General features: G+C 38.7%; 1 protein-coding gene across 1 annotated transcript; it reads right to left on the reverse strand.

The window, feature by feature from the left end:
• Positions 1-4,510: 4,510 nt before the first annotated feature.
• LOC126968657 (terpene synthase-like) lies at positions 4,511-22,622 on the reverse strand. The gene is made up of 9 exons (XM_050813688.1): positions 22,548-22,622; positions 20,611-20,765; positions 19,715-19,856; positions 19,355-19,475; positions 9,083-9,222; positions 8,950-8,982; positions 7,590-7,683; positions 6,209-6,336; positions 4,511-4,781 (listed from the first exon to the last, which is right to left on the reverse strand). Exons 1-9 carry the CDS (start codon positions 22,584-22,586, stop codon positions 4,710-4,712), a joined length of 924 nt encoding a protein of 307 aa, XP_050669645.1. The 5' UTR covers positions 22,587-22,622; the 3' UTR covers positions 4,511-4,709.
• Positions 22,623-26,684: the final 4,062 nt, after the last annotated feature.

The raw sequence follows: 26,684 nt of genomic DNA on the forward strand, positions 1-26,684 counted from the left end.
TACGGAGAGTGCTTCGTCACGGAGTGCTAGTGTAAGGGCAGAGTGCGCTTCTTGGTCACTACAACCGCTGGCTCTTCTGACCTTCTCCAAATGTAGCCCAGGACGACTTGCCGTTGTAGCGAGGTACTTTTAAATTTCTGGTCGATGTGGTTCCGCAGGTGACTCCTGTGTTGGCTGAAGGACACACGACCCTCCCACTGAGCTGATTAATGGTAACTTCCATCTCTCCCATCTTCCGTTGAAAGTTTTCTTCAACTTTGTCCATCTTCTTTTCCACACTGTCAATCCGGGCGATCTCTTTTACCATAGCGTCAATACGGGTGGAGTTTTTCTGCACAACGGATCAAATGTCTTTGGAAAGGCCATCATGTAGGCCTCGCAGCTGCTCCTCCTGTCGGCGTGCTTGTTCCTCTTTCAAGCCCTGTAGCTGTTCTTCCTGTCGGCACGCTTGTTCCTCTTGCCGGACCCGCAGGTGCTCCTCCTGTCGGCGCGCTTGCTCTTGCATCATGGCGGCCATCTACTGCATGAGCGCGCTGATGTCTACGGCAGGAGACTACGGTGCTGACACGGTCGCACTGAGTCCAGAGCCGGATGCTTCATGTGACTCGTCCTCTGCCGCTGCAGCTGCTCCCGCTCGCGTGGTCACTCCCTTCTCGTTCCTGGGCACTAATGGCATCTTTCCAATCCCACTTCTGACACCAATCGACTCGGGAGTGGGTCAGGGATTGGAAATAATACTCCGCTTATACGAACGAGTCTTTATTTGCGTTCACTTTTTCTGAATTTGCACTTCGCTGGTCTGCCGCTGTCCCTCTTGTGGGCGGCGGTACCTTCAACGCGTCACACCGCACCGAACACTAAGTCTCTTCTATCTTCTTCTTCTTGGAACACTTCCACTTTTCACTACTTCTTCTTATCTTCTTCTTTTTCTTTACACTTTCGAGTCAGAACTAGAACTGCCGTAGGCCACGCTTAGTACGGCTTATATACCCCCGGACCTGTTCTATTTTTAAAATGATTCTCCCATTCCATCTTTAAATTTAAATTGTACTAGAAAATTCTTTTAACTATTTTTATCCTGCTTACACATTTTCCATCCCTTTTTTTTGTTCGATTTGATCCTGAACTTACTAGAAACTTCCATTAACTTAACAAAACCCAAAAAAATTCCATACACTGGTAGGTGTATCGAACCCGGGTCTACAGCGTCTAAAGTAATCACTTTTCCGCTGAGCTACGAGTACTGCTGACGGAGCTGTTGAAATTAACAATGTCTTGAAGTTTGACACTCTCGTCATTTACGTTGCAGCGTTGCTACGCAACAATAGTTTGTGGACTACACTTCACTGATTTTCAAAGTGAAAAGAAACCAAGTTATGTATGACGAAGTAAACGATATTCTATCTGACATCGTGTACTGGTTAAGCGCTAATAACCTATTGTTAAATAGCAATAAAACGAAATATATAAAATTTTCCGTACCGTTTTGTTAAACGGAGAGGTGATATTGATCTTGTCATTACTCTGGATTCGAAATTACAATGTGGCCCCCATATTGAAGTATTGGCTAACAGACTTAGTTCTGCAGCATACGCGGTTAAAAAGATTAGATAATAAACTGACATAGATACGGTGCGACTAGTATATTTTTTGTATTTCCATAGTATTATGTCCTATGGTACATTGCTATGGGGCAACGCTGCCGATATTAATACAATATTTGTGCTGCAGAAGAGGGCTATTCGCGCTATTTATAGCCTAGGTCCCGAAAAATCATTGAGAGCAAAATTCATCATGATTCACATCACATCTTGACTGTTGCTTCTCAATATATTCTTGATAAAGTAATGTATGTTCATAGACACAAAAGTGAATTTGCTAGAAAATGTCATGTGTCATGACATCTCAGCTAAGTCGAGTTATATGATTTTATCACAAAACAAAAAACAAAAGTATTACTTTCTTCAAAGAATTGTTTAATAACGTTTGTGTGTTAAAGGTTACAATAACATAAATGACTTTCTTATTGATACCACAGGTTGGGAGTGGAGCAACCGCCCTCAGGCTATTTATTAAGTAATAAGTTTGTAAAATTTTGTTTGCAATTGTACAATATTACTTTGTAAACATATTTTTTCGACGATAAAAAAAGCCCGCTGAGTTTGTTGCGCCCGTTCTTCTCAGGTCTGAGGCATTTGTTTTGGAATGTGTGGTAGTTTCTGACTTTTAATAAGTGATGTCGCATCCTATTTTAATAACAAAAATATTTGAATTTGAATTTGAACTTCAAATCTCATCTTGGTACACTTGTGACGTTTTCCACTATTGCTCGGTGGCTTCTTGATACGTAGGTCACACTAAAAGTTTTGCGTAACTTAAAATAACAACATGTTATAACCAAAATATTATGTTTATTGCTTCTTAAAATATTTTCCTTGATATTTTAAACATCTTTTCATGCGATCGAACCATTTTTTAATCGACTTCAAAAAAGCAGGAGTTTCTCAATTCGACGGTATATTTTTTTTATGTTTGTTACCTCAAAACTTTCGAGTGGGTGAACCGATTTTGATAATTATTTTTTAATATTTCTATAACTATGTATGTAGTTACAAACCTACCTTGGCTGACACCGACTCCAAAAATAACAATAATCGTTAATAGATTTAGATTAATTAATTAGATTGTGTAAAAATACGCATTTATTTTCATACTTTTTAGTGCATATCTATTTATCTATTGTTTTGGATGTGTTTTTTTGAAGTCAGTTGTTTATTTGTTAATTTTTTTTAATACAGGAGGACCACAGATCTGAACGTATGTTTTCTACGTACTGATTTAACATTTAACGCTATCACTGCCTCTTCGGACTTGGTAAAAGTGATACCTCTTATCAAATCTTTGACTTTGGGGAAAATACAAAAATCACAGGGTGCTACGTCAGGGCTATGTGCAGGATGGGTGACGAGTTGCCCTTTTTTGGAATCTAAAACTGACTTAGTTTTGTTGGTCGTGTATGAGGAAGCGTTGTCATGATGTAGGAGAACGCGGCTTTTTGGTCGTCTTTCGCGAACTATTTTTAACACCCTGGGTAAACAAATGGTAGAATACCACTCGACATTATTTATTGAGAGGATACAGTCCTATAGATAGCAGGGTCTGAACTATCTCCATTTGTTTTAAATCGCGTTCACCACTAAAAAAACCCCATTTGTCGTATCACGTTATTCAAAAGAATTGTTAAAAAACGTTTGTGTGGTAAAGGTTTGTGTGGTGGTAAAGGTACAATAGCATAAATGACTTTCTTAATGATGCCACGGATTGGGAATAGAGTGACCGCCCTCAGGCTAACATAAATGACTTTCTTAATGATGCCACGGGTTGGGAATGGAGTGACCGCCCTCAGGCTATTAAATAATAAGTTTAATTGTACAATATTACTTTGTAAACATATTTATTCTATGAATAAGGGTCTGTCTGAGGCATTCATTTTGGAATGGGTGGTAGTTTTTGACTTTCAATACGTGATGTCACATCCTATTTTCAATAAAAAAAATTGAATTTGAATTTGAATCACCCCTCTTCAACAACAATTCCTTTAGAGCCTCGCCTATTGTCGGAATACTGGGAAATCGAAATATTGAGCGATTGCCAATTCCGCGGTCATCTAGATGGCAAAGCGAAATTGGGCGTCATAAATAGAACACGCCAAAACATAAAGAGTATTGCTGTCATCTCTAGTCTGGCACACCCCAGTATCAGCTCGATCCATTTGACCACGTGTAATGCAGAGCAGCTGAAATTGTCAACGACCAGTGTTCTGTGAACGACTGGATCACTTGGCGTTGCGTAGAGTCGTCGCTTTCATTGTGTGTGTACTACCACATTTATCACAGGGAATGGTCCGAAGAGCTGTTTCACCTGATTCCTGCCGCCGAATTCCACCTTCGCACGACAAGCCACAAATAAGGATATCATCCCTACCTTCTGGATGTGTGGCGGTCCTCCACAGTGCGGTTTTCAAGGATCTTTCTTCCACGTACGACAAAGTTGTGAAATGAGTTTCCTTGAGCGATGTTCCGGGACGATACGACATGGGTACCTTTAAAAAAGCTCGTTCACCTTCCTTAAAGGCCGACCACGCTGTGATTCCTCTGGAGTTGCAAGAGAATGTGGGCAGTCGTAATCACTTAACACCAGGTGACCCGTATGCCCGTTTGTCCTCCTTTTATATAAAAAAATATGTTCTTAATTATTGTTTTCAGCTTCCTTAAAAAAATAATAAGTTTTGATATTATAATGATCCTCTTTACATAGTATATCATATCGAAAACTCTTTTTTTAAGTATTAATATTTCCCTGTGTTTAAATGAATATTGTAATGAACCATGATAAAGTTCTTCCGTTATTATTATATAAGGAAATATTTTTTTTTCGTAAATAGCCTTTACTTGCAACTAAAGCTAGTGAACATGACTTTACGAAATGGCTTGAAAATAATAATTCAATATATTTTATTAATTTTATTTAAACCCACACAATTAACAATTTTAATATAACTTTATAATAACATGTTTTATATAATTTATACAGTGTTTCTGGATCCCTACCAGGTACCAGGTCGGATTTTACTTAACAATTTTATTAACCATTCATGTATCAGAATAATAAATCATATTATTGTGTTATATTGATATATGCAACATTATCTATGAGTTCTGCCAGCTGAGCATCTCGTCCATAACGGCAATTAGGGCTGGATTACCACCAAACTTCTTAATCTGTAATCAGTCATGAAAATATTAATGTATACCCGAGTAACTTAACAAAGCCTACAGAGGAACAGATTCTAGCCCGTGTGCTATCAGCGGGCCTGGATTTTGGTATTTATTTTTCATTAAAACTTACTTTATCAATTGTTACCCTATTGGAATGTAATAAACGTAAAATATTATTTACGTTACACTTCATGTCACAAAAAAATTTATGTGATTGCCTGAAAGTAGAAACGGAATTATCCTTTTTTTAAAGTATGTTGTAGTTGTAGTGGAATGTATCTTGTATTTTCTTTATCTTAAATAAATAAATAAATACATTATCTTTATATATTATATCATTCCATTTAAATAAATCAATACATTATCTTCATATATTATATCATTATATATTATACGACTTGAAAACATAATAAAAAAAAAGTTCACATGGCAAATCTTTATGGGTAGATGCTAGAATTAGATTTCAAATGTTTGATACGTTATTACTACATTTCATGGAAACCAAACAACTATTGTTTCGGTGTCATGCACATGAAGTTAGGACTGATTGAATCTGCCACTATTGGTATGGTAATAACATATAAACATAATTAAAGTTGAAACTCTCGCGGTTTCGGAAAGCCAGTGGGGGAAGCTTCTTTGCACAGGTTGCCTGCATACATTATTGTTTTGGTTCGAAGGGCACCCTGTGAAGTTAGCCTCGTACGGAGTAATGAGACTTCTTAATTCATAAATTGAAAAAGCCGAGCAGGCTTATCACTCACCGACAGGTGGACGTGGTCTCGCCTCGTTATTTTATCTCATAAAAATACGCAATATGTTGCTGGCCAGTAGTACAAATATTATGAATACGAGCAACAATGATACTGTAGGTCTCCTGCCGGTGGATAATCACCACTCCAGCCATTACTAACAAAACCGAAGGTGCAGCTTGCTACCCTTTTAGGTGTGTGTATATTATTTATTAAAGGTGTTTTAAACCAAATATTTAATGATATAACTTTTTTTCATAAAAACTAAGTGACAAGACGAGCAGGACGTTCAGATGATGTTGATTGATACGCCCTGCCTATTAGAATGCAGTGCCGCTATGGATTATTGAAAAACCCAAAAATTTTGAGCGGCACTACAATTGCGCCTGTCATCTTGAGTCAAAAGATGTTAAGCCTCATTTGCCCAGTAATTTCACTAGCTACGGCGCCCTTCACACCGAAACAAAATTATGCTTACACGTTACTGCTTCACGGCAAAAGTAACTGAATGCATTATTCACGGGTAGCTTTACACTAAGTTTTGTTACCGGGTAGTCATTCTCAGGCAGTGAAGTGTATAAGCATATTGCCATCTATATCGATAATTCCTATGCATTCACATGGAACGTTCAGGAATTTCCTTGGAACTGTGTTTTTTTAAGGAATATAGCTTCTTACCTCATCTCGCAAGCTGGAGTCGAGGTCCTTCATGATTTCCCGCGTGTACTGCAGACCGCCACATTCTTCCAACAGACTCACGAAGTACTTTTTCAGCGTAATGTCGCGAGTTTTTTGCCTAAGTATATCTGAGAGGGCTAAGGAAATTTTAAGTTATTGTTGTTCTTGCTTAAAAAGGCTATCTATACATTTTGTAATAGGTTGTATTTCAGCATCACGCACAGATAGAATGGCTTTCGTGACAACAAACGCAATTATTATAATACTAGCTGACCCGACAGACGTTGCTCTGTTCATATTAAAAAAACCCCTTGCGGCGAAAAACATGTGTGTGAAAAAATGTACGTTCAAAAGCAAAGAGAATGTAAATACCACGTAAAAATTTAAATTTAGTTTAGTATGAAACGTGCAATCATTTGGGATAAGTTTGAAATAGTAATTAAAATAATATGGCGACGAAGTATAATCGGGCTAAGTTTGAAGGGGAACAGCTGCTGAAAACGTAGTGGATTTTGGCTATCCCTTTTTTACAATATTGTAGACATCATCTGTGAATCTATCAATCACTGCATGGTTCATACAATCGCTTTTTTCTTAGAGAGTTTAGCTAGGCTGTCCAAAAGGACTAGCACTTAATAGGAAGCTGTACATACTGGAAACACACAAACTGGATAAGAAAAAATATCTTGTCTAGATAGATACTTGATTTCTATAGATATAGACAAAGCTATAGATAGATAAGATAAGAATAAGATGGAATTCAGCCATTGTCCATTCGATCCAAAAAAAAGGAGACAGTTCGGATCCCGCAAACTACAGGTGTATAACTATTACCTCCCTGCTCTCCAAAATCATGGAGAACATAATTAACCGCCAGCTCTTGGTATATCTAGAGGGACACCAGTTGACCAACGATCGACAGTACGGCTTTCGCTATGGTCGGTCGGCAGACGATCTTCTGGTATACCCAATACATAGATGGGCAGCTCTTATGAATTAATTAGCAAGTGGAAGGCCTCGCAATTAGCCTGCATATAGCGATGGCCTTCGATCGTGTATGGCATAAGGCGCTTCTCTCAAAACGTCCATCATTTGGGTTTCCCGAGAGTTTATGTATGTGGAACTCCAACTTTCTCACTGGACGCAGCAAGAAACTCTTAAGGTATTACGGTAAAAAGATGTATCTATCGCTGAATCATATAGCAGACTCTCTAAGATCCGTTATTTTGTGCAAGAATATACTATTCTCAATCAAATCAAAGGAAGGAAATTATTGAGAAATTATAATCACGGAAGTCAGGGGTTGATACGCTGTTAACCCTTAACAGCGTCAGAAACAAGGTTATCAATATTGTGCATAGAAATAATTTAAAAAGGATACTCAATACAGTGTCCGCCTTCGAAGTTCTGGTAGCATAAATAATCGGCAGCGTAAACTTGCCCTCTGTTAGATCGTCATAGAAATCTCTAGAGTTCTGTAAATCAATAAGTTTATTTATTTCTTTATTAAAAAACGGCTTACCAACTAGATATATACTTAATATTATGACTACTTATAATGTAAAATTTCTTATATTGAATACTTATATATCTAACTTATAGGTATGCACAGCGTTGCCTTCATTTATTATTGTAAGTTAAGTAATACTACTATAATATGTATGTTCACTATTACTAAAACTATAATTTTAAGCATCCAAATTAAAAGGGTTCAAAAGCGTATTTTTAAAATTGCCGAATATATTTAAATTTATATCTATACTACTATTACTATGGAATTTACTGTTATATAATTTTGAAATAAGTTGGGTAGGTGAATTTGAGCCATATGTGTTTCTGAAGAATCGTACTTGTACTAAGTTTATCACACATGCAATCCGGTTGATTAATTAATTAAGAATACTGCTAGCATTGTTTATAATATTATAATTTTATGATATACCCATTATCGGCCGTCAAAAAAACTTATTAAACATCAAAAACAGATCTCCGTTCGGTTCTTCTGGTCTTCTAGAACAAAAAATCCAGCGGCCTTCTTCTTCTTTTTCAATTAAAATTGCATTACAATATAATTTGCCTATTACGCTACTATAGAAAGTTTATGGTAGGTTTGTCTAAAGTCTATGAATTGGCATGGGTAGATATTTTTGTTGATAAGAAACAGCTCTTAGACTAAGATCTATAAAGAGCGTACTTATTTTTACATTGCTAAGACTAAACTTACATAAAACTTAGCTGAGTGTGATAAAACTCAAACTTGACTTTTGCAATGCAATGCAACTTTTGTTTTAGATTAAGCTCTGTATATTTTCAGCTGTCAAATGACTATTAAAACTTAATTAAAGATTATGCTAATCTTACACTAAGCTTAAGTTTACTTAAGTAAAGTCTGGTTAAGGTCTAAGTACACTCTATACATCTCAGCATTAAATAGGGAAGTTGGCTTCGAGCCAGGCTTGCGTAATTAGTTGCTTGTGACAAGTAGCAGATTCTTGCAAGTGTATCACTTAGGGATTTAACAACATTAACTAAGAGGCCATCTTGATAAACGTCAGCTGAAATACGACTTCATAGATTGTCTGCATCAATAAATAGTTAAGACACTATACCATGATTGCTGCTGTGTTTTTACCGCGCTGCACCTCTCCGGCCACTTGCGAAACTACGTCACAGCTATGATTGTACACTTTGTCATTTTGCTAGAATTAACTATAAGCTGTGTTATCTATAGGGTCACTTACCTCATTGGTTAGTTGTGACATTTCTTCTAATCCCTGAAATAAAATATTTGTATATAATATTATAATTATTATAAAGTTTAATATGTACCGACAAATTTCGATAAATTGGAAATAATCCCAAGACATTTATTACCTTTTGCTGACAGATGTTGCAGTAATCATCTCTCAATTGAAAATAGAAGCCTAGCTTTATCACGAAGTCAGTGTAATCTATCTTCTCTTCACTGAACAGCTGCAATGCACGGTAGCAGAAAAGGAAAACGCCAGCAGTTTCTGGAATGATGATAAGAATTAATTCAATGTTACTATTATGAAATAGGGGTCTTAAGAGACTTAGACTTTACATGTTAATTATACTTGGTTTAGTAGCTCTTTAATTCAGTAATCCAAAATATTAAATTTCATACAAGATATATAAAAGCTATATCAAAATCCTCGAGACAAAGTGACTTTTGAAATAAATATGAAAAAATAGAGAATGTTATTGCACATTTAAAGAAAAGGCCGCCACAGCTATGAAAAAAACTCCAAACACATAATATGGTCTATTGTAAATAAATTAAAACGCAACAGTGCCTCAATCTCTCCAAACGGTAACCGTTTGGAGAGATTGAGTGGACAATAAATATGCGAATTATTGTCAGAACAGTTTCAATCATTATTTAAGCTTCAGCACCCAGGATTAGCTACCCATTCACATATTAATTTTCCGTCGTTGATTGAAAACGAAAGCTGTTCCTCAATTGGTGAAATTTCATTAAGTGAATCTAAGGTTTTTGTTAAAAAAAGTTAAAAAACTTAACCAATATAAAGGTAAGGGCATGGATGGATTTCCCAATATTGTATTAACTAAATATGATGAAAATCTATCTGTTACTTTGTGTAGGTTGTATAATACGTGAACGTGTCTTCTCAATAAGGAAAACGCGTGACACCCATATACAAAAAAAGAAATAGGAATTTCATCTCAAATTATCGTCCAGTGTCAATCCTACCAGCTCTCGGGAATGTTTTTGAATCGATAGTATACCAGAAAATCTACTTGCATATAAAACAGAATATACACCCACAGCAGCATAGTGTTGCGTAGCAACCCTTCGAAGTATATGACGAGAGTTGTCAGACTTCAAGACATTGTTAATTTTAACAGCTCTGTCAGCAATACTCGTAGCTCAGCGGAAAAGTGTTTACTTTAGACGCTGTAGACCCGGGATCGATACACCTACCAGTGTATGGATTTTTTTGGGTTTTGTAAAGTTAAAGGAAATTTTATCAATGGTGCAGAAAAACTCCGCCTGGATTGACGCTGTAGAAAAGGAGATCGCCCGGATTGACACTGTAGAAAAGGAGATCGCCCGGATTGACACTGTGGAAAGGAAGATGGGGGATATGGAAGCAACTATTCATCAGCTCAATAGGAAGGTCGTATGTGGGGGTCCTTCAGCCAACCCAGGAGTCACCTGCGGAATCACATCGACCAGAAGTTTGAAAGTACCCCCCTACGACGGCAAGTCTTCCTGGGCCGCCTTCAAGCTACAATTAGAGACGGTCAGAAGAGCAAGTGGTTGGAGTGACCAAGAAGCACACTCTGCCCTCACACTAGCGCTCCGTGGTGAAGCACTTTCCGTATTGGAAGCACTCGGCGCTGGGAAGGAGGAAGTAACCTACACAGACCTTCTTGAGGCGTTGGAGGCACGTTATGGTGATAAACACCTTGAGCATGTGTATCGGGCGCAGCTTAAGGACCGCAGTCAAAGGGCCAACAAAACTCTGCAGCAGTGGTCCGTCGAAGCTGAGAAGCTAGTGCGTAAAACATATCAGTCGTCGCCAGCTGCAATAGAAGAAACGTTGCTCCAAGTGTTCATCGATGGAATACCGGACGCCGAAGTAAGAACAGCCGTACGACTGAGCCATCATAGTAGCTTGAAGGAAGCGATGGCACATGCGTTGGAAGTGGAAGCGGTTCGCCACGATTCTCGGGCGTTGAGACTCCGCAAAATTGTACCAGCAGATTCCAGCCGAAGGCAAGCATATAGCCCAGTATGCTATGGGTGTGGAGAGCGAGGACACATTAGGAGCACTTGCTCCAGGCGTGAGAGCATAACGCAAGGATGCGGCGGTCTCAACATCACCGCTGGAGCAGCAGGAAAACTAGAAAAGGCCAGGGCAGCGGGGTGGGCGCTGGCTGTTAGAAGCAAAGACCCAAAGATCTTCGTTAAGCAGACATAGAGGAAATGATAAATGGAAAATCTTGCCGTTTCACTTTGGATATGGGAGCCTCACGTACAGTCGTTAGCCAAAGAAGACTAGAGAGCATCGGAAGACGACATATGCGAGAAAATGCAAACTTAACACTCACAACAGCTACCGGCCAGCGCGTACCAGTCCAGGGGGAGAAGTGTCGTGGCCGTGAAAATCGGTAATACGTTGTACTGGCAAAAAGTGGTAATCGCGGTTATCACAGATGACTGCATCATTGGGTTGGATTTTCTTCGAAATCATCAGTGTACGATTAATATGAAACATGGTGTATTGAAGCATGAAGGTGAAGAAATTCCAATAAAAGGTGGAACTTTTGGGAAAGTGTTGTGCTTACGAGACACTATTTTAAATCCGAGATCGCAGACCCTAGTCCCGGTAGTCCTGCCAAGAGATGACAGAGGAAGACCTTGTAAATGCGCTTTAATAGAAAGAGAGACATTGGACACGAAATGGATCCCAGCCAGGACTGTTGTGGGAAACTCCCAAATTGCGATGGTTCCCGTGTTTAATCCTCATGAGGACAAGCAAATCATTAGGAAAGGAACAGTGATAGGAGGTTGTGAGGAGATAGCTTGGTTAAGAAAGTGTGAAGAAGGGAGGAAGACCGTAGCTGCAAGCCAGGATGTGAATATACAGAAACTTTTGGATGGCTGTAAGGACAATCTTGCCAAGCTACAGTTAATAAAAGCGAGAAATTTCCTACTACGCTACGCCGGGATGTTCTCGAAGAACGACGGGGACATCGGAAGAACTGGTTTGGTGAAACACATGATCGACACAGGAGACACTGTTCCGATACGGCAAAGACCAAGACGTATTCCGTTTGCACGTGAACAAGAAGTGGAAGACATGATTCGGGATATGAAAGAAAATGGTGTGATAGAACCCTTATCGAGTCCATGGTGTTCTCCAGTGGCTCTGGTGAAGAAGAAGGATGGATCAACTAGATTTTGTGTGGACTATCGGCGTTTGAACGATGTAACTAAGAAAGACAGTTATCCATTGCCAAGAATCGATGACACATTAGATTCACTTTGTGGCATGACGTGATTCTCTACTCTTGATTTGAAAAGTGGCTACTGGCAAGTCGATCTGGACCCTAAAGACAAGGAGAAGACTGCTTTTTCAACCGGAAAAGGGTTATGGCAGTTCAAAACTATGCCCTTCGGATTATGCAACGCCCCAGCTTCTTTCCAAAGGTTGATGGAGCATGTGCTGGCAGGTATGTTGGGAGAAACCAGCCTTGTCTACTTGGATAACATAATCATTATTGGACGAAGTTTTGAAGATCATCTCAAGAAGCTCGAAAATGTCTTAAAAAAACTGCAGGGTGCCAACTTGAAGTTGAGTCCAAAGAAATTTTCCTTCTTTCAACGTCAGGTGAATTACTTGGGGCAAGTTATCTCGGAGCAAGGCGTTGCGACGGATCCTGCCAAGATAAGTGCTGTCAAAGACTGGCCGACGCCGACAGAAAAGACAAATGTGAGAGCATTTCTAGGACTATGCTCTTATTATCGACGCTTTGTGAAAGGGTTTTCCGATGTTGCTAAGCCCTTACATCGACTGACGGAGGAGAAAAGAGCCTTTTCCTGGGATGGAGAATGCGAACAAGCTTTCTTAGAGTTGAAGAAAAGACTATCTGAATCACCTATCCTCGGATATCCTGACACAGAGGGAAGATTCATAGTGGATGCTGATGCTAGCAACACCGGAATTGGTGGAGTACTCAGAAGAGAGGAGATCAAGAAGTTGTAATTGCATACTTTAGCAAATCTTTATCAAAGCCGGAGAGAAACTACTGTGTAACTCGTAGGGAGTTACTGGCCGTGGTGAATACATTAGAACATTTCAAAAAGTACTTGTTGGGTCGCAAATTCCTCGTAAGGACTGATCATGCCGCCTTGAAGTGGTAACTAGAATTCAAGAATCCGGAAGGACAAGTGGCCAGATGGATTGAGCAACTTCAAGAGTATGACTTTGAAATCGAGCATCGAGGAGGAAAAAGTCATGGAAATGCAGATGCGTTATCTAGAAGGCCTTGTCCGATGGCATGCAAACATTGCATTCGTCAGGAGGAGAAAGAGAATTTTATGATCCGGCTGATCAGAACAGATTCGATCGACGAGAACTGTAGCAACGACGCAATGAGGAGAGCTCAGGAAAATGATAAGGATCTTCAACCACTTTTACATTGGCTAACAAGTGGATCACTTAAACCGTGGTCTGAAGTGGCTAGACACAGTACGGCTACCAAGAGTCTCTGGGCACAATGGAACAGTTTGGTGATGCATGACGGGTTGCTCTGCCGTAAATGGGAAACCCCGCAAAGAAAGGATTGCCATCTGCAACTGGTCGTTCCCATGGAGAAGGTGAACGAGATCCTGAAAGCTTATCACGATGGTTCTTCAGATGGACATTTGGGAATAAGAAGAACTCTCACAAAAATTAAAGAACGATTTTACTGGTGAAATTGTACAATGTTGGGGCTCCGTGGGAAAGAGTAGCTCTGGATATGGCCGGACCGTTCCCAGTCACCAAATCTGGAAACCGTTACATAATGGTGGTGATGGATTATTTCTGGAAGTGGCCGGACGCATTTGCTCTACCGAATCAAGAAGCAGTTACCGTTGCGACGAAGCTGGTGAATGAAGTTTTCTGCAGATTCGGTGTGCCTTTGGAGATGCACAGTGACCAAGGGCGGAACTTCGAGTCAAAAGTATTTCAAGAAGTTTGCAAGATGTTGAGAGTCCATAAGACCAGAACTACGCCATATCATCCACAGTCGGACGGGATGGTGGAGAGATTTAACCAAACATTGGAGCGACATCTGGCAAAAGTAGTGGACAGTCATCAGGATAACTGGGATGAGTACATTCCACTGTTTCTTATGTCGTATGGAAGCGCAATACACGAGACGACAACGGTGACTCCTGCCTACGCCAATTTTGGAAGGGAATTGAAATTGCCAGCTGATTTACTCTCAGGCTGTCCACCGGATACTCCAAGAAGTATAACAGAATATGTGGATGAGTTACGGAAAAAGATGGTGACATCTATGAGGAAATTAGAACAACAGGGTTTAAGGCAAGTGAACGGATGAAGACCCGCTACGATCGAAGAGCTAATATTCCTAGTTTTGAAGAGGAAACCCTGATTTGGTTACACAACCTGTAAGGCGAAAGAGGAAGTCTCCGAAGCTCCAACCAAGTTGGGAGGGACCATACAAAGTAATCACAAGGATAAATGATGTGACTCTCAGGATCCAGCGTACCCCTCGAAATCCCCCGAAAATCGTACATGTCGATCGGGTGGCTAAGTACTACGGAAGCAACGATGATCGGGACGATCATGTCTTGGGAGGGGGCAGTGTTGCGTAGCAACCCTTCGAAGTATATGACGAGAGTTGTCAGACTTCAAGACATTGTTGTAGCTCAGCGGAAAAGTGTTTACTTTAGACGCTGTAGACCCGGGTTCGATACACCTACCAGTGTATGGATTTTTTTGGGTTTTGTAAATTTAAAGGAAATTTCTAGTAAGTTCAGGATCAAATCGAACAAAAAAAAGGGATGGAAAATGTGTAAGCAGGATAAAAATAGTTACAAGAATTTTCTAGTACAATTTAAATTTGAAGATGGAATGGGAGAATCATTTTGAAAATAGAACGGATCCCGGGGTATATAAGCCGTACTAAGCGTGGCCTACGGCAGTTCTAGTTCTGACTCGAAAGTGTAAAGAAGAAGAAGTAGTGAAAAGTGGAAGTGTTCCAAGTGAACGCAAATAAATACTCGTTCCTATAAGCGGAGTATTATTTCCAATCCCTGACCCACTCCCGTGACAATAGTTTCTTATCAAAAAATCAACTACAAAGATTTGATTGGATTTATTGAGGAGGTCGCGAAAAGTATTCATCATGGAAATGCATGTTATAAATGCCGATTTTAGTAAAGCTTTCGACTTAGATTTTAGTTAAGATTTTGGCAATGGGTATTCATGGCTCATTATAGGTGATTAGGTGGTGCGAATCATATCTCAAAAATAGAATTCAAGTCCTTAAAATCTAAGGTCGTGTATCGAGAGCACAGCCAATACTCATGAGGTCACCTCAAGGATCTTACTCGTGCCCACTATTTTTTATCATATTTATAAATTATTTAGCGTAAGGCTTAAAATGTAATTTTAAAAAGTATGCTGATGATTTAAAATAGTAGATTTAAGAATATACAGCAGGATGATGACCACATAATATTACAGGAAGAACTAAACAATGTAAACAGCTGCGGCAGCCTTACTAAAATGTTGTTAAATGTATATAAGTGCATATGCTTCTCGAACAAGAACAAATCATCCTCTATGAATTACTATTTGCGGGATCATAAACTAAAGGAAGCTCAGAGCATAAAAGACTTATGCGAAATAGTTGATAGGTCTCTAACTTTCAGAGAACATTTTTAAAACATTATAAAAATATTTTCCAAGCTTTCTGGTTTTATCTCCAGGCTTATTAACCTTTCTAAAGCTCTTAAGAACAATCTTTTGAATCATAGTCAGAAGCATATTAGAAAGAAAGAAAGAATTTTTTATTTATTTTGAAACGAATATGTAGAAATACAAAAGATATAAAATAAAAATAAACTGAAGATTGATACATACATACATAAAATCACGCCTCTTTCCCGTAGGGGTAGGCAGAGACCACTTCTTTCCACTTACTACTATCCTTACATACTTCTTTCGCTTCGTCCACTTTCATTATTCCTTTCATACATGCTCTCCGGTTTAGGGTACTCTTGACCTGGCCTTTTTTCAAGACGTCCCTGATTTGATCTTGAAACGTCCGCCTAGGTCTACCCCTTCCAACACTTTCATTCACATTGGCCTTATACACTTTCTTCGTCAATCGTTCTTCATTCATTCTCTCGAAATGTCCAAACCTTCTCAGCATTTCTCAATTTTTCTCCTTTCTCAATTTTTGTCACAACATCTTCTTTCAGACCACAACGTTTCCTTACCTCACTATTTCTCATCCTGTCACTCAGTTTAACTCCTATCATACTTGTCAACGCTCTCATCTCAACTGCATTTATTCTGCTTTCATGTTTCTTCTGCCATACCCAACTTTCACTTCCGTACATGAGTGTTGGAACCAACACCCCCTCATGCACAGCCAAGCGAGCCTTAGTAGACACCTTCTGACTGTTCATAAAGGAGTGCAAAGCTCCAATCACCATGTTTCCTGCATTCACTCTTCTTTCAATATCACTCTCATACTTTCCATCTCTTGTAAATTTAGAACCCAGATACACAAACTCATTCACCTGTTAATTTTTTTCATCTCCAATCACGATATTGCAGTCTGTCACTACCTCATCTCATTCAAGCACCATCACTTTCGTCTTCTTTACATTCATCTTCATTCCCTTTCTACCAAAAGCTCCATTCATAGCAGTTACCATCTCTTGCAAGCCTCGGCTGAAGATGCAAGTAATACTTGGTCATCAGCATAGAGAAAACATTTGAAGAGTAACTCATTCATTCTCAACCCACTTTCATTCTCTTTTTAATCTATCATGCAATAATTGTTCATGAACAGATTAAACAGCCACGGTGACGCTACACATCCCTGTCTAATACCTTTTTCGATATTAAACCATTCAGTGAATGCACTGTTTATCCTTCCACAAGCACTAGAATCTCTATAAAGAGATTGCAATGCTCGTATGAGGACACTGCTCACACCGCTCGTGGACAATGCTGACCACAATTAATTCCTCTCCACTCTATCATAGGCCTTTTCTAGATCCACGAACGCGCAATAGACCTTTTTGTTTTTAGCCAAAACTTTTCGGCTATGCACCGCAAGGAAAAGACCTGATCCGTACATCCCATTCCCGTTCTAAATCCCGCTTGTGCATCCCATACTTTTTCGTCTGTTTCATTCACAACTCTTTCAATCAACACTTTTGCATACAATTTACCGACGATGCTGAGAAGGCTTATACCGCGGTAATTTCTGCAGTCTTGTCGTGACCCATTTCCCTTATACAATGGCACGATTACAGCTTTGCACCAGTCTCCTGGTACTTGCCCATTTCGCCAGCACAAATTGAAGAGGCGGTACAGCTGGCTAGCCACTATGTCCTGACCAGCCCTCAGCATCTCAACGGTAATCCTGTCATACCCTGCAGCTTTACCTAATCTCATACTTTTCAATGCTTTCACTATTTCATCCATGCTTATCTCACTTTCATCAACATTTATATTAGTTTCAATAGAAGCTGCCGGATGTTGTTCATGCACTTCCTCTCTTTCAAACAAACTTTCAAAATACTCTTTCCATCTCTTTAACACACATTCTTCTCCTCTTATAATGTTCCCGTCTTGACTCCTGATTATACTGAGCTCCGAGGTAGACGTTTTTCATCTGGCTGTTTAGATGGATTTCCAGAAGAACTTAATGTTTGACTGGAAATCTTCAGTGAGCCTCCTATCAAAATCATCCTTACGTTTTCTTTCTTTCTAGACACAACTGCTTTCGCTGCTGATTTCAATCTTTTATACTTCGTTCTTGCTTCCTTTATCTCGTCATCCGTTGCCTTTTGCTAATCAATCCAACCAAGCTTTCTTCTTTTCATGCGCCGCCATTTGTACCTCTTTATCCATCCACAAATTATAGTTATTTTTTCCTTTCCTTCTTTTAGCTACCCCGCATACCTCAACAGCAACATTCGCGACCCCTTTCTGAAATGTCTCCCACAAATCTTCAATCACACCTATCTCTTCTATGCCTTTAAAACTTTCTTTCAGTTTCTCTACATACTCGTTTTTCCTTTCTTTTTCTTGTAGATTTTCCACTTTTACTCTGTCCAAAACACTCGTAGTCTCAGCTTGTCGGTGTCGCCAACGTTTAAAAAGGCCGCGCATTCGGGCTATGACCAGGAAGTGGTCTGTGTCGAGGCCTACACCGCGGTATGCCCGAGCATCTAGTACTTTCTTTCTCAGTCTTTCATCCACAATTACAAAATCAATCATACTTCTTGACTCACCCTCATCTCTTGTATACAAATGGATCTTTTTGTGGTTGAACATTGTGTTGGCCACGCAAAGATTCCATTCCAAGCATACTTCAAGCAGGCTTTTCCCATTTTCATTCACTCTCTCGGCCCCAAACGTACCCAGAACTCCTTCATACCCATCACGCTTTACTTCAACCCAACTCATTAAAATCCCCTAACATCACGATCCGTTCATTTTCTCCGCATTTATTCAAGACCTCTCTCATGCTGTCCCAAATTCCTCTCTCTCTTTTTTGGCTTTTAATGACCCACCTCCGCACAGATCTGTCGGTGCATAGACCCCAAGGATGAACAAGCGAGTGAGTCCGACTTTTAACCTAATCCAGAGGAGTCTTGGGCTAACACATTCATGCTCTATCACACATTCTACTATTCGAGCGGAAAGAATCACACCAACTCCCTGGCAGCCTCGGCTGGTTTGGGGGACTCCGGACCAGTATGCCGTGTAGGGACCATGAATCGTGGTATCACATCCTTTTCTCTTCGTTTCATTCACGCACAGATATCTATGGATCGTTCATCCATCATCTGACATACTTCATCTACCTTTACTCCACTCCTCCTCTTACATTCAACGTAGCAAACGGCTCTATGGGCCGCTTTTCGCCCCCCCGAGAAACGAGACGTGATGGGTGGCGAACCACATCGCCGCCATTTTGGTGAATTAAGATTGATAAACAAAGAAAAAACAAAAAAAAAACTGAAACATTTTTACTATAAACGATTCAACAAATGGTCCCAACTCAGAATGTTTGCTGGTTTGAAAACCAACGCTGGTCTTCCGTTGGGCCATTTGGCTGTGTCACGATAAATATTTACAAATAAAATTAGAGTACACTAGTTGTATATGGTCTTCAAAGTCCTTGGTTCACTATGCAAGACTGGAAATAATTGAAATGAAATTTTTGTACCAGCAATTTTGGCCTTCCACTGGTAAAATGTGTGTGTGGTACAATGCAACTCAACATTCAATGTTTCAAGTGCCTGAGACTATATAATTGACAATTTTTACCATCATCATAGTTTCCGATAATTCTAAAATTCACAGTTCAATAAACATTTTTACGTACTTTTCGTCAGCATCCTCTTGTAATGCTCTTCTTTAGGACAGACAAAATTGTCTCGCCAGTATACCTCCTCTCCTTGCCCCCTGAACATCATCAAAACTTGTTCCCGATAAATCAAGGCAGCCTGAAATTAGTAATTCATCTTAACTTTAAATTATCGTAAGGATTCAGGCTACAACATTACCGTACCGTATTGAAACCTTTGCGCCACTCTTACTGATAAAGCCATAAAGTAGGCGATACTTTATTAGCAAACCCGTCAGGTATCGTGGTCTACAGTATTACCTTACCAAACCAGTACACGTTCTTTATCTCATACTTTACTTTATTTGAATAGTGTGTCGTTTGTAATGGACCGAATACCTTTGGATGCAGCCGCATGCAACGTTCTAGAATCTTCATCAACACAATAGTGAAAGAGTTGATGGCGAGCGGAACGCCGTAAACCACGTGAGCTGATGGTATACCGCGCCGACATTGGGTGTCATCTTGGATGTCATCCGCGCTGTAATCATATAGACATAAAAATATAATATTTACTCCTCAAGGAATAACTGACGCGGTCTTAGTAGTGTATAGGTACATGTGCCTTACACAATGCCTACATGTGTATGTATTTAACTTTACATGTACGTAGCTGTAAGTTTGTGCTTGAGATTACTCTTACATAGTAACTTAATGAGAATTTCAAATAGCTAGTCAATAATTACTAGATACTTAGACTTTGCTCAGACTTAACTTTCCTAAAACTCAGCTGAGTGTGATAAAACCCAAAAATTTATTTTTGCATTGGGCTGTCTTAGCTTAAGCTTAGCATAATTACAGATGTAAAATGACTATAAATACCAAATCAAAGATTGTGCTAAGCACACACTCAGCTAAGTTTTACGTGAGTAAAGTCTTAGAAAAGTCTAAGTACGATCTATAGATCTCAGCCTCAGACGTAAGGCGGACTTTTTTTTCATTTTGACAATAATGGACGAGATGAGCAGGACGCTCAGGATTCTTTAAAAACGCAAAATGTCTGAGGGGCACCTTGGGACATAAGAGCATAAAGCTTAAGTCTCTGCCCAGTAATATCACTAGCTACGGTACCCTTCAGGAAGAAACACAATAATGCTTTCACATTATTGATTCACAGCAGAAATAGGCGCTATTGTGGTACCCATAATCAAGCCGTCATCATGTGCAAAGGAACCTCCCACTGCAAAATTATCGCGGACAATCTTCGTGCTAAGAAATGTTTCTTTATTACTCACATAAGGGAACACACGTGTAACATCTCAGTAATGTCGACTATTTCATCGAACTTATCCTTGGGGACGCGCAGCCAATGGTTGAACGAACTTTGGATACGCTTGCGCATCTCTTTGCTTGGTATTTGTCTGATGTGAGTATATGGAAGGAGGAGTTGCTGAAACAAAAAAATATAATGCACCTATATATTATATCCTGGTGTTAAATGATCACCGCCGCCCACATTCTCTTACAACACCAGAGGAATCATAGGAGTGTTGCTGGCCTTTAAGGACGATGTACGCGCTTTTTTTGAAGGTACCCATGTCGTATCGTTCCAGAAATACCGCACAAGGTAGCTCATTCCACAGCCTTGTAGTACATGGAAGAAAGCTCCTTGAAAACCGCACTGTGGAAGACCGCCACACATCCAGATGGGGATGATATCTTAATTTGTGGGGTGTCGTGCGAAGGTAGAGTTCGGCGACAGGAAGCAGGTGAAACAGTTCTTCGGAACACTCCCCGTGATAGATGTTGTAGAAGACACACAATGAAGAGACGTCTCTACGGAACGCCAAGTGATCCAACCAGAGCACTCGGGTCCCCAAGGTCAGATATGACAGCAATACTCCATATGTGGCCGGACCTGCGCTTTGTAGAGCGCAAGAATGAGGGCCGTCTTGAAGTATGACCGTGCTCTATTTATGACGCCCAGCTCCTTCGAAGCCAATTTGCCCTCCAGATGGCCGCGGAATCGGCAATCGCTCGAGATTTCGAGACCCAGTATTCCGTAACTAGGCGAGGCGAGAAGTGTTGAAGATAGCAATAATGGTAAAACTAATAATGGTCATTATTAGTCGGAAAGTCAAGGTTTATATTTTTTTAAATATTATTAACGATGATCGTAGCCTATAAGAGCATCATTTGTAAAATTTTAAATAGCAATGGATTTCTGCAAACAATGCCTGATTGTATTAATTTTCTTATATCCAATCCTAATATAATTATATAAATCCAGAGTGCTGATCTTTGTTTCCAGTGAACTAAGCTAATTAACGGATTTTAACAGGATTACTTCATGGAGTGCAGTTTAGTCCAACTTGAGAGATAGGATAGTTTTAATTTCGATTTGGGGCCCATAATTATTTTTATTTCCAATATTTGTTTTGTATGGACATATTTTCTATTAGAGTATTTATTGAGTCACGGCTTGAGCGTTGTGCTGTGAAACAACTGTGTTATAACAACAGGGAGCATACTTTCAAAATAATTCTTGATATTATGTAACATTATTGACAAATTTATATATATCTATATAAGTCGGCCAAGCTTCGTCGTCTGGTAATGATAACTCATGGTTTAAATAACAGTGTATGCATTTTAATGTCATTTTAAGTAACATCAACACCCTCTCCAAAACAAAATCACTTGAAAATTAAATAAATTTAATTATTTTATCTAAAGTATCTTAACATAATTCATCGTGGTCACAATTCACTCACAAACTCTGTGAAGGCTTGACACATCAAGACTTGGAATGTGTGAAAAAAAAACATTGTATTGTGGAGCAACTAAACCGATTTTGATGAAATTTGGTACAGCCATAGACTTAAGTTTGGGAAAAGGACGTAGGCTACATTTTATCCCAGAAAATTCCATGGTTCCCGCGGGATTTGTGAAAAACTGATATTCACATCGATGAGCTATAACTATACCAATAATAGGTTGGTTACGCCATTGAAATCTTTCTTGATTCATATTATATGTTGGGAACGGGAGCGAAAGCGGGAACCGGAACTAGAATATGACGTGAGATAATCTTCAATTCCAAACATGCTTATTATTAAAAAAAACCCTCTACCATGCTCATCAGCTATTATTAAATATTTTAAATCTAATGAAGGATTAATTATTCAATCGAAAGTTTGTGTAAAATATATATATATAATATATATCATACCTCCTCGACAGGTGAATCTTCGTAGTATACGCTCGACATTGTAACAAAATAGCACAGTGCAAACCCAAGTGTAGTAACTGACTGATGCTGATGAGGAATGGAGTTGCTATATTTATACATAAACTCTTATTGTTAATGTATCAACACACAGAGCGAAAACGCGCAGCATATTTGGCACGCTTAGAACGTAGGTCTGTCTGTGCCTCGTTAGTGTTACTTAAATACAGTTTATCTTAACAAATAGATAGCTGCGTACGTAGATTATAATAATTGTGTGATCATAGTCTTGTTATAAGTTCTGCTACCAATAAAACTGTATTTATTTTTTATAACACTTATATTTTGTACTTTATTATTGAAGTCACAGTAATAAATAATTTTATTTTATTTTATTTTATTTATTTATTCAGAAACAGACAGTCTTACAAATGATTTACTAAATTAAATAACAGATACTAGACCTAGAGAGAACAGTCTATTATAATTATACAAACATATAAAAATACTTTAAAAGATCATACAAGTTCTATGAGAATTTGAATAAAATTATTTTAATTTGTTTTTAAAATAATAAAGAATCCCATTTGAAATGAGTATCTTCGGTTCTGATGCCAGCCTTACAGCTGTTTGGTTGCTATAGACTTGCGCACTGAGATTTTTTTTTTATGGAATAGGAGGACAAACGAGCGTACGGGTCACCTGGTGTTAAGTGATCACCGCCGCCCACATTCTCTTGCAACACCACAGGAATCACAAGAGCGTTGCCGGCCTTTAAGGAAGGTGTACGCGCTTTTTTTGTTTTCAGTAACTGCTTATACTAGAGATTTATTAGACAAAAAATCTGGGCTAAACTATAGGCATACTTCAGCTCTTGCAAAGTTCGGAATGTTGACTTCCAGCCAAACTTGAATAGCGAATAGAATAGAATAATTGTGTCCAGTGACCAGGTTACTTGTGGGACGTACTTTAGCACAGGATGCCGGCTAGATTATAGCTACCATAACGGCGCCTATTTCTGCCGTGAAGCAGTAATGTGTTTCGGTCCTAAGGTCGCCGTAGTAGAAATTACTGGGCAAATGAGACTTGACATCTTATGTCTAAAGGTGACGAACGCAGTTGTAGTGCCACACAGTATTTTTGGGGTATTTCAAGAATCCTGAGCGACACTGCATTGTAATGGGCAGGGCGTATCATTGATACACCATCAGCTGAACGTACTGCTCGTCTAGTCCCTTATTTTCATATAAATAAAAACTGTTGCGGCTATTCATTGCCAGACATCAAGGTGGTGTGGTTGGGATTTAATATTTTGACATATTGCTAGTGGTGAAAAGCAGCTGCTTGGATTCACTTAACCAACCCCTGTCAACACTGCCTATAATACTTGCGGTATCAAAATAATGTAGGTAAAAATGGCACTTATGAATATCAAAGTTATATCAAGTTACAATTTAGGTATCATCACTTCAGAAAGTTGAGCTTTAATAAAAACAAGTGGCTAACACCTTGCCACTTTTTTTAAATCAATGCAATCTATGCAAAGTGGTTTACTTGACCAATAAGCGGGCATTAATAATTTTTCTTTGATTCTGGTATTAGTATGATATGTGTACATGCTCTCTTTAATTTATTGACATAAAATTTGTTATGTTTTTTTAAATTGATATCCCTCACTTCTAGGATTAATACACAAATAAAATTTTAAAACCACATGCTATGAACATGCGGGACTGTGGGGATGCGGGATGAAGCCACAACCTGAGAGTTGAACAAAGCATACAAGATTTTATGACGATATGTCACTCGAACGGTTAGCTCAGTTGGCAGAGCTTGGCACGGAATGCCGGAGGTCGTAATATCGAGTCCCGCATCGTTCATAAAAATTTGTTTTCAAATTTTATTCGTGTATTAATCCTAGAAGTGAGGGTTATCACTTTAAAACCATAACAAATTGTATAGATTTATAAGAGCGACATCTCAAGTCAATTTTCTAATATGCAAATATTAGGGTTGAGCAGGTTATCAACTGTAAAGTAGATCCTGTAGAGTGTAGATGAAGCCACAACCTTGGAGTTGAACAAAGCATACAAGATTTTATGACGATATGTCACACGAACGGTTAGCTCAGTTGGCAGAGCACTGGCACGGAACGCCAGAGGTCGTAGTTTCAAGTCCCGCATCGTTCATAATAATTTGTTTTCAAATTTTATTCGTGTATTAATCCTAGAAGTGAGGGTTATCACTTTAAAACCATAACAAATTGTATAGATTTATAAGAGCGACATCTCAAGTCAATTTCCTAATATGCAAATATTGGGGTTCAGCAGGTTATCAACTGTTAAGTAGATCCTGTAGATGAAGCCACAACCTGAGAGATGAACAAAGCATACAAGATTTTATGACGATATGTCACTCAAACGATTAGCTCAGTTCCCAGAGCACTGGCACGGAACGCCAGAGGTCGTGGGTTCGAGTCCGTTATCGTTCAAAAAAAATTGTTTTTAAATTTTAATGACATTTTTTGGACACATGCAATCGAATCCAATCAGAAATGAGGAGATCCGTAGGAGAACCAAAGTCCGACATAGCGCAAGTGGTTGCGATAGTTATAAATTTACTTATGAAATATAAATAAATATTACGCAACATTTTATTACAAAGCTAAATATAAAAGAAAAACTATAAGTGATTATTTCTGCAGAACATTTTAATTCATTCATTAGTATATATGATTTTATTGTGTTAAAAATTTTCCCACGCATATTTGTGACACATATCTAATATTATAATAGTTTCATTTCAGAACACAACAAAAAGTTATGAAAGGAAATTTGAACGGAAGACAACCATTAATTAATCAAAGAAAAATAGCTCATTTTGTTTATTGCAGCAGCGCTAGATTCAACATGGCGGACCTCACAACAGCAAAGTATTCAGTCGTGGCATGTGGTGCGTTGACAGAGTTGGTAGGATTGAGGTTTTTTTTTCAGATTGTTGCAAACATTTCACGTGATTTAACTACCTGAATTTTTTCAGAGAATAGGATACACTTATTTACGAGGCATTTAATGGCACTGCCATTAAAATACACTGCCTCGTAAGTGCCCGCGCACCGGAGAAGCAGGATCTACTTGTCAACATACCCTATCCAAAGCGACCGAGAAACACAAATTCAAATTCAAATATTTTTATTCAAAATAGGATGTGAAATCACTTATTGAAAGTCAAAAAAAATTACCAGCCATTCCAAAATGAATGCCTCAGACCTGAGAAGAATGGGCGCAACAAATTCATCGAATATATATGTTTAGAAAGTAATATTGTACAATTAAACTTGTTATTTAATAGCCTGAGGGTGGTCACTCCATTCCCAATCTGTGGCATCATTAAGAAAGTCATTTATGTTATATTCAAATTTCAAATTCAAATTCAAATATTTTTATTCAAAATAGGATGTGAAATCACTTATTGAAAGTCAAAAAACTACCACCCATTCCAAAATGAATGAACAGCGTTCTATAGGAACTTCGTTTCTGTGCGGCGCGTGATATGAATGGTCTTGTTATCACGAGACGTTGCTCATTTAATTATTTATTTTTATCATCAACATTACCTCTTAAATATAAAATTCTCGTGACCCGGTGTTTGTTACCAAACTCCTCCGGAACTGCTAAACCAATTTGTTTGAAAATCTGTGTGTATATCGGGTAGGTCTGGGAATCGGCCAACATCTAGTTTTCATACCCCTAAATATTTTTTTTTAATTTTTATTAAATAATAAATCATAAGATTCAGCGTTAAAAATACATACACCTTCAATTTTTTACCAGTTTACGATCAAAACCTATTTATGTATCGCGATTTTAATATTATTCTATTTCAACCACAGATACGCAATAGAGTTTCAAGATGGCAATCGAATATAATTTAATTGGACTACGATAAATTTTATGTACGATATATTTTTTTGTGTATTGCAGTAAATTTGAGATTGGTGTGTGTCTTCAGGTGGATTTGAGAATAGTTTAGATTCACAATTGAACTACCTAAGCAGCTGGACCGATTTTGATGATTTTTTTGTGTGTTTCAGTGAATTTGAGGTTGGTTTAGATTCTCAATTCCATCCATATAATGTAA

This window comes from Leptidea sinapis, chromosome 16, assembly GCF_905404315.1.
Source record: "Leptidea sinapis chromosome 16, ilLepSina1.1, whole genome shotgun sequence".
NCBI classification, from domain to species: domain Eukaryota; kingdom Metazoa; phylum Arthropoda; class Insecta; order Lepidoptera; family Pieridae; genus Leptidea; species Leptidea sinapis.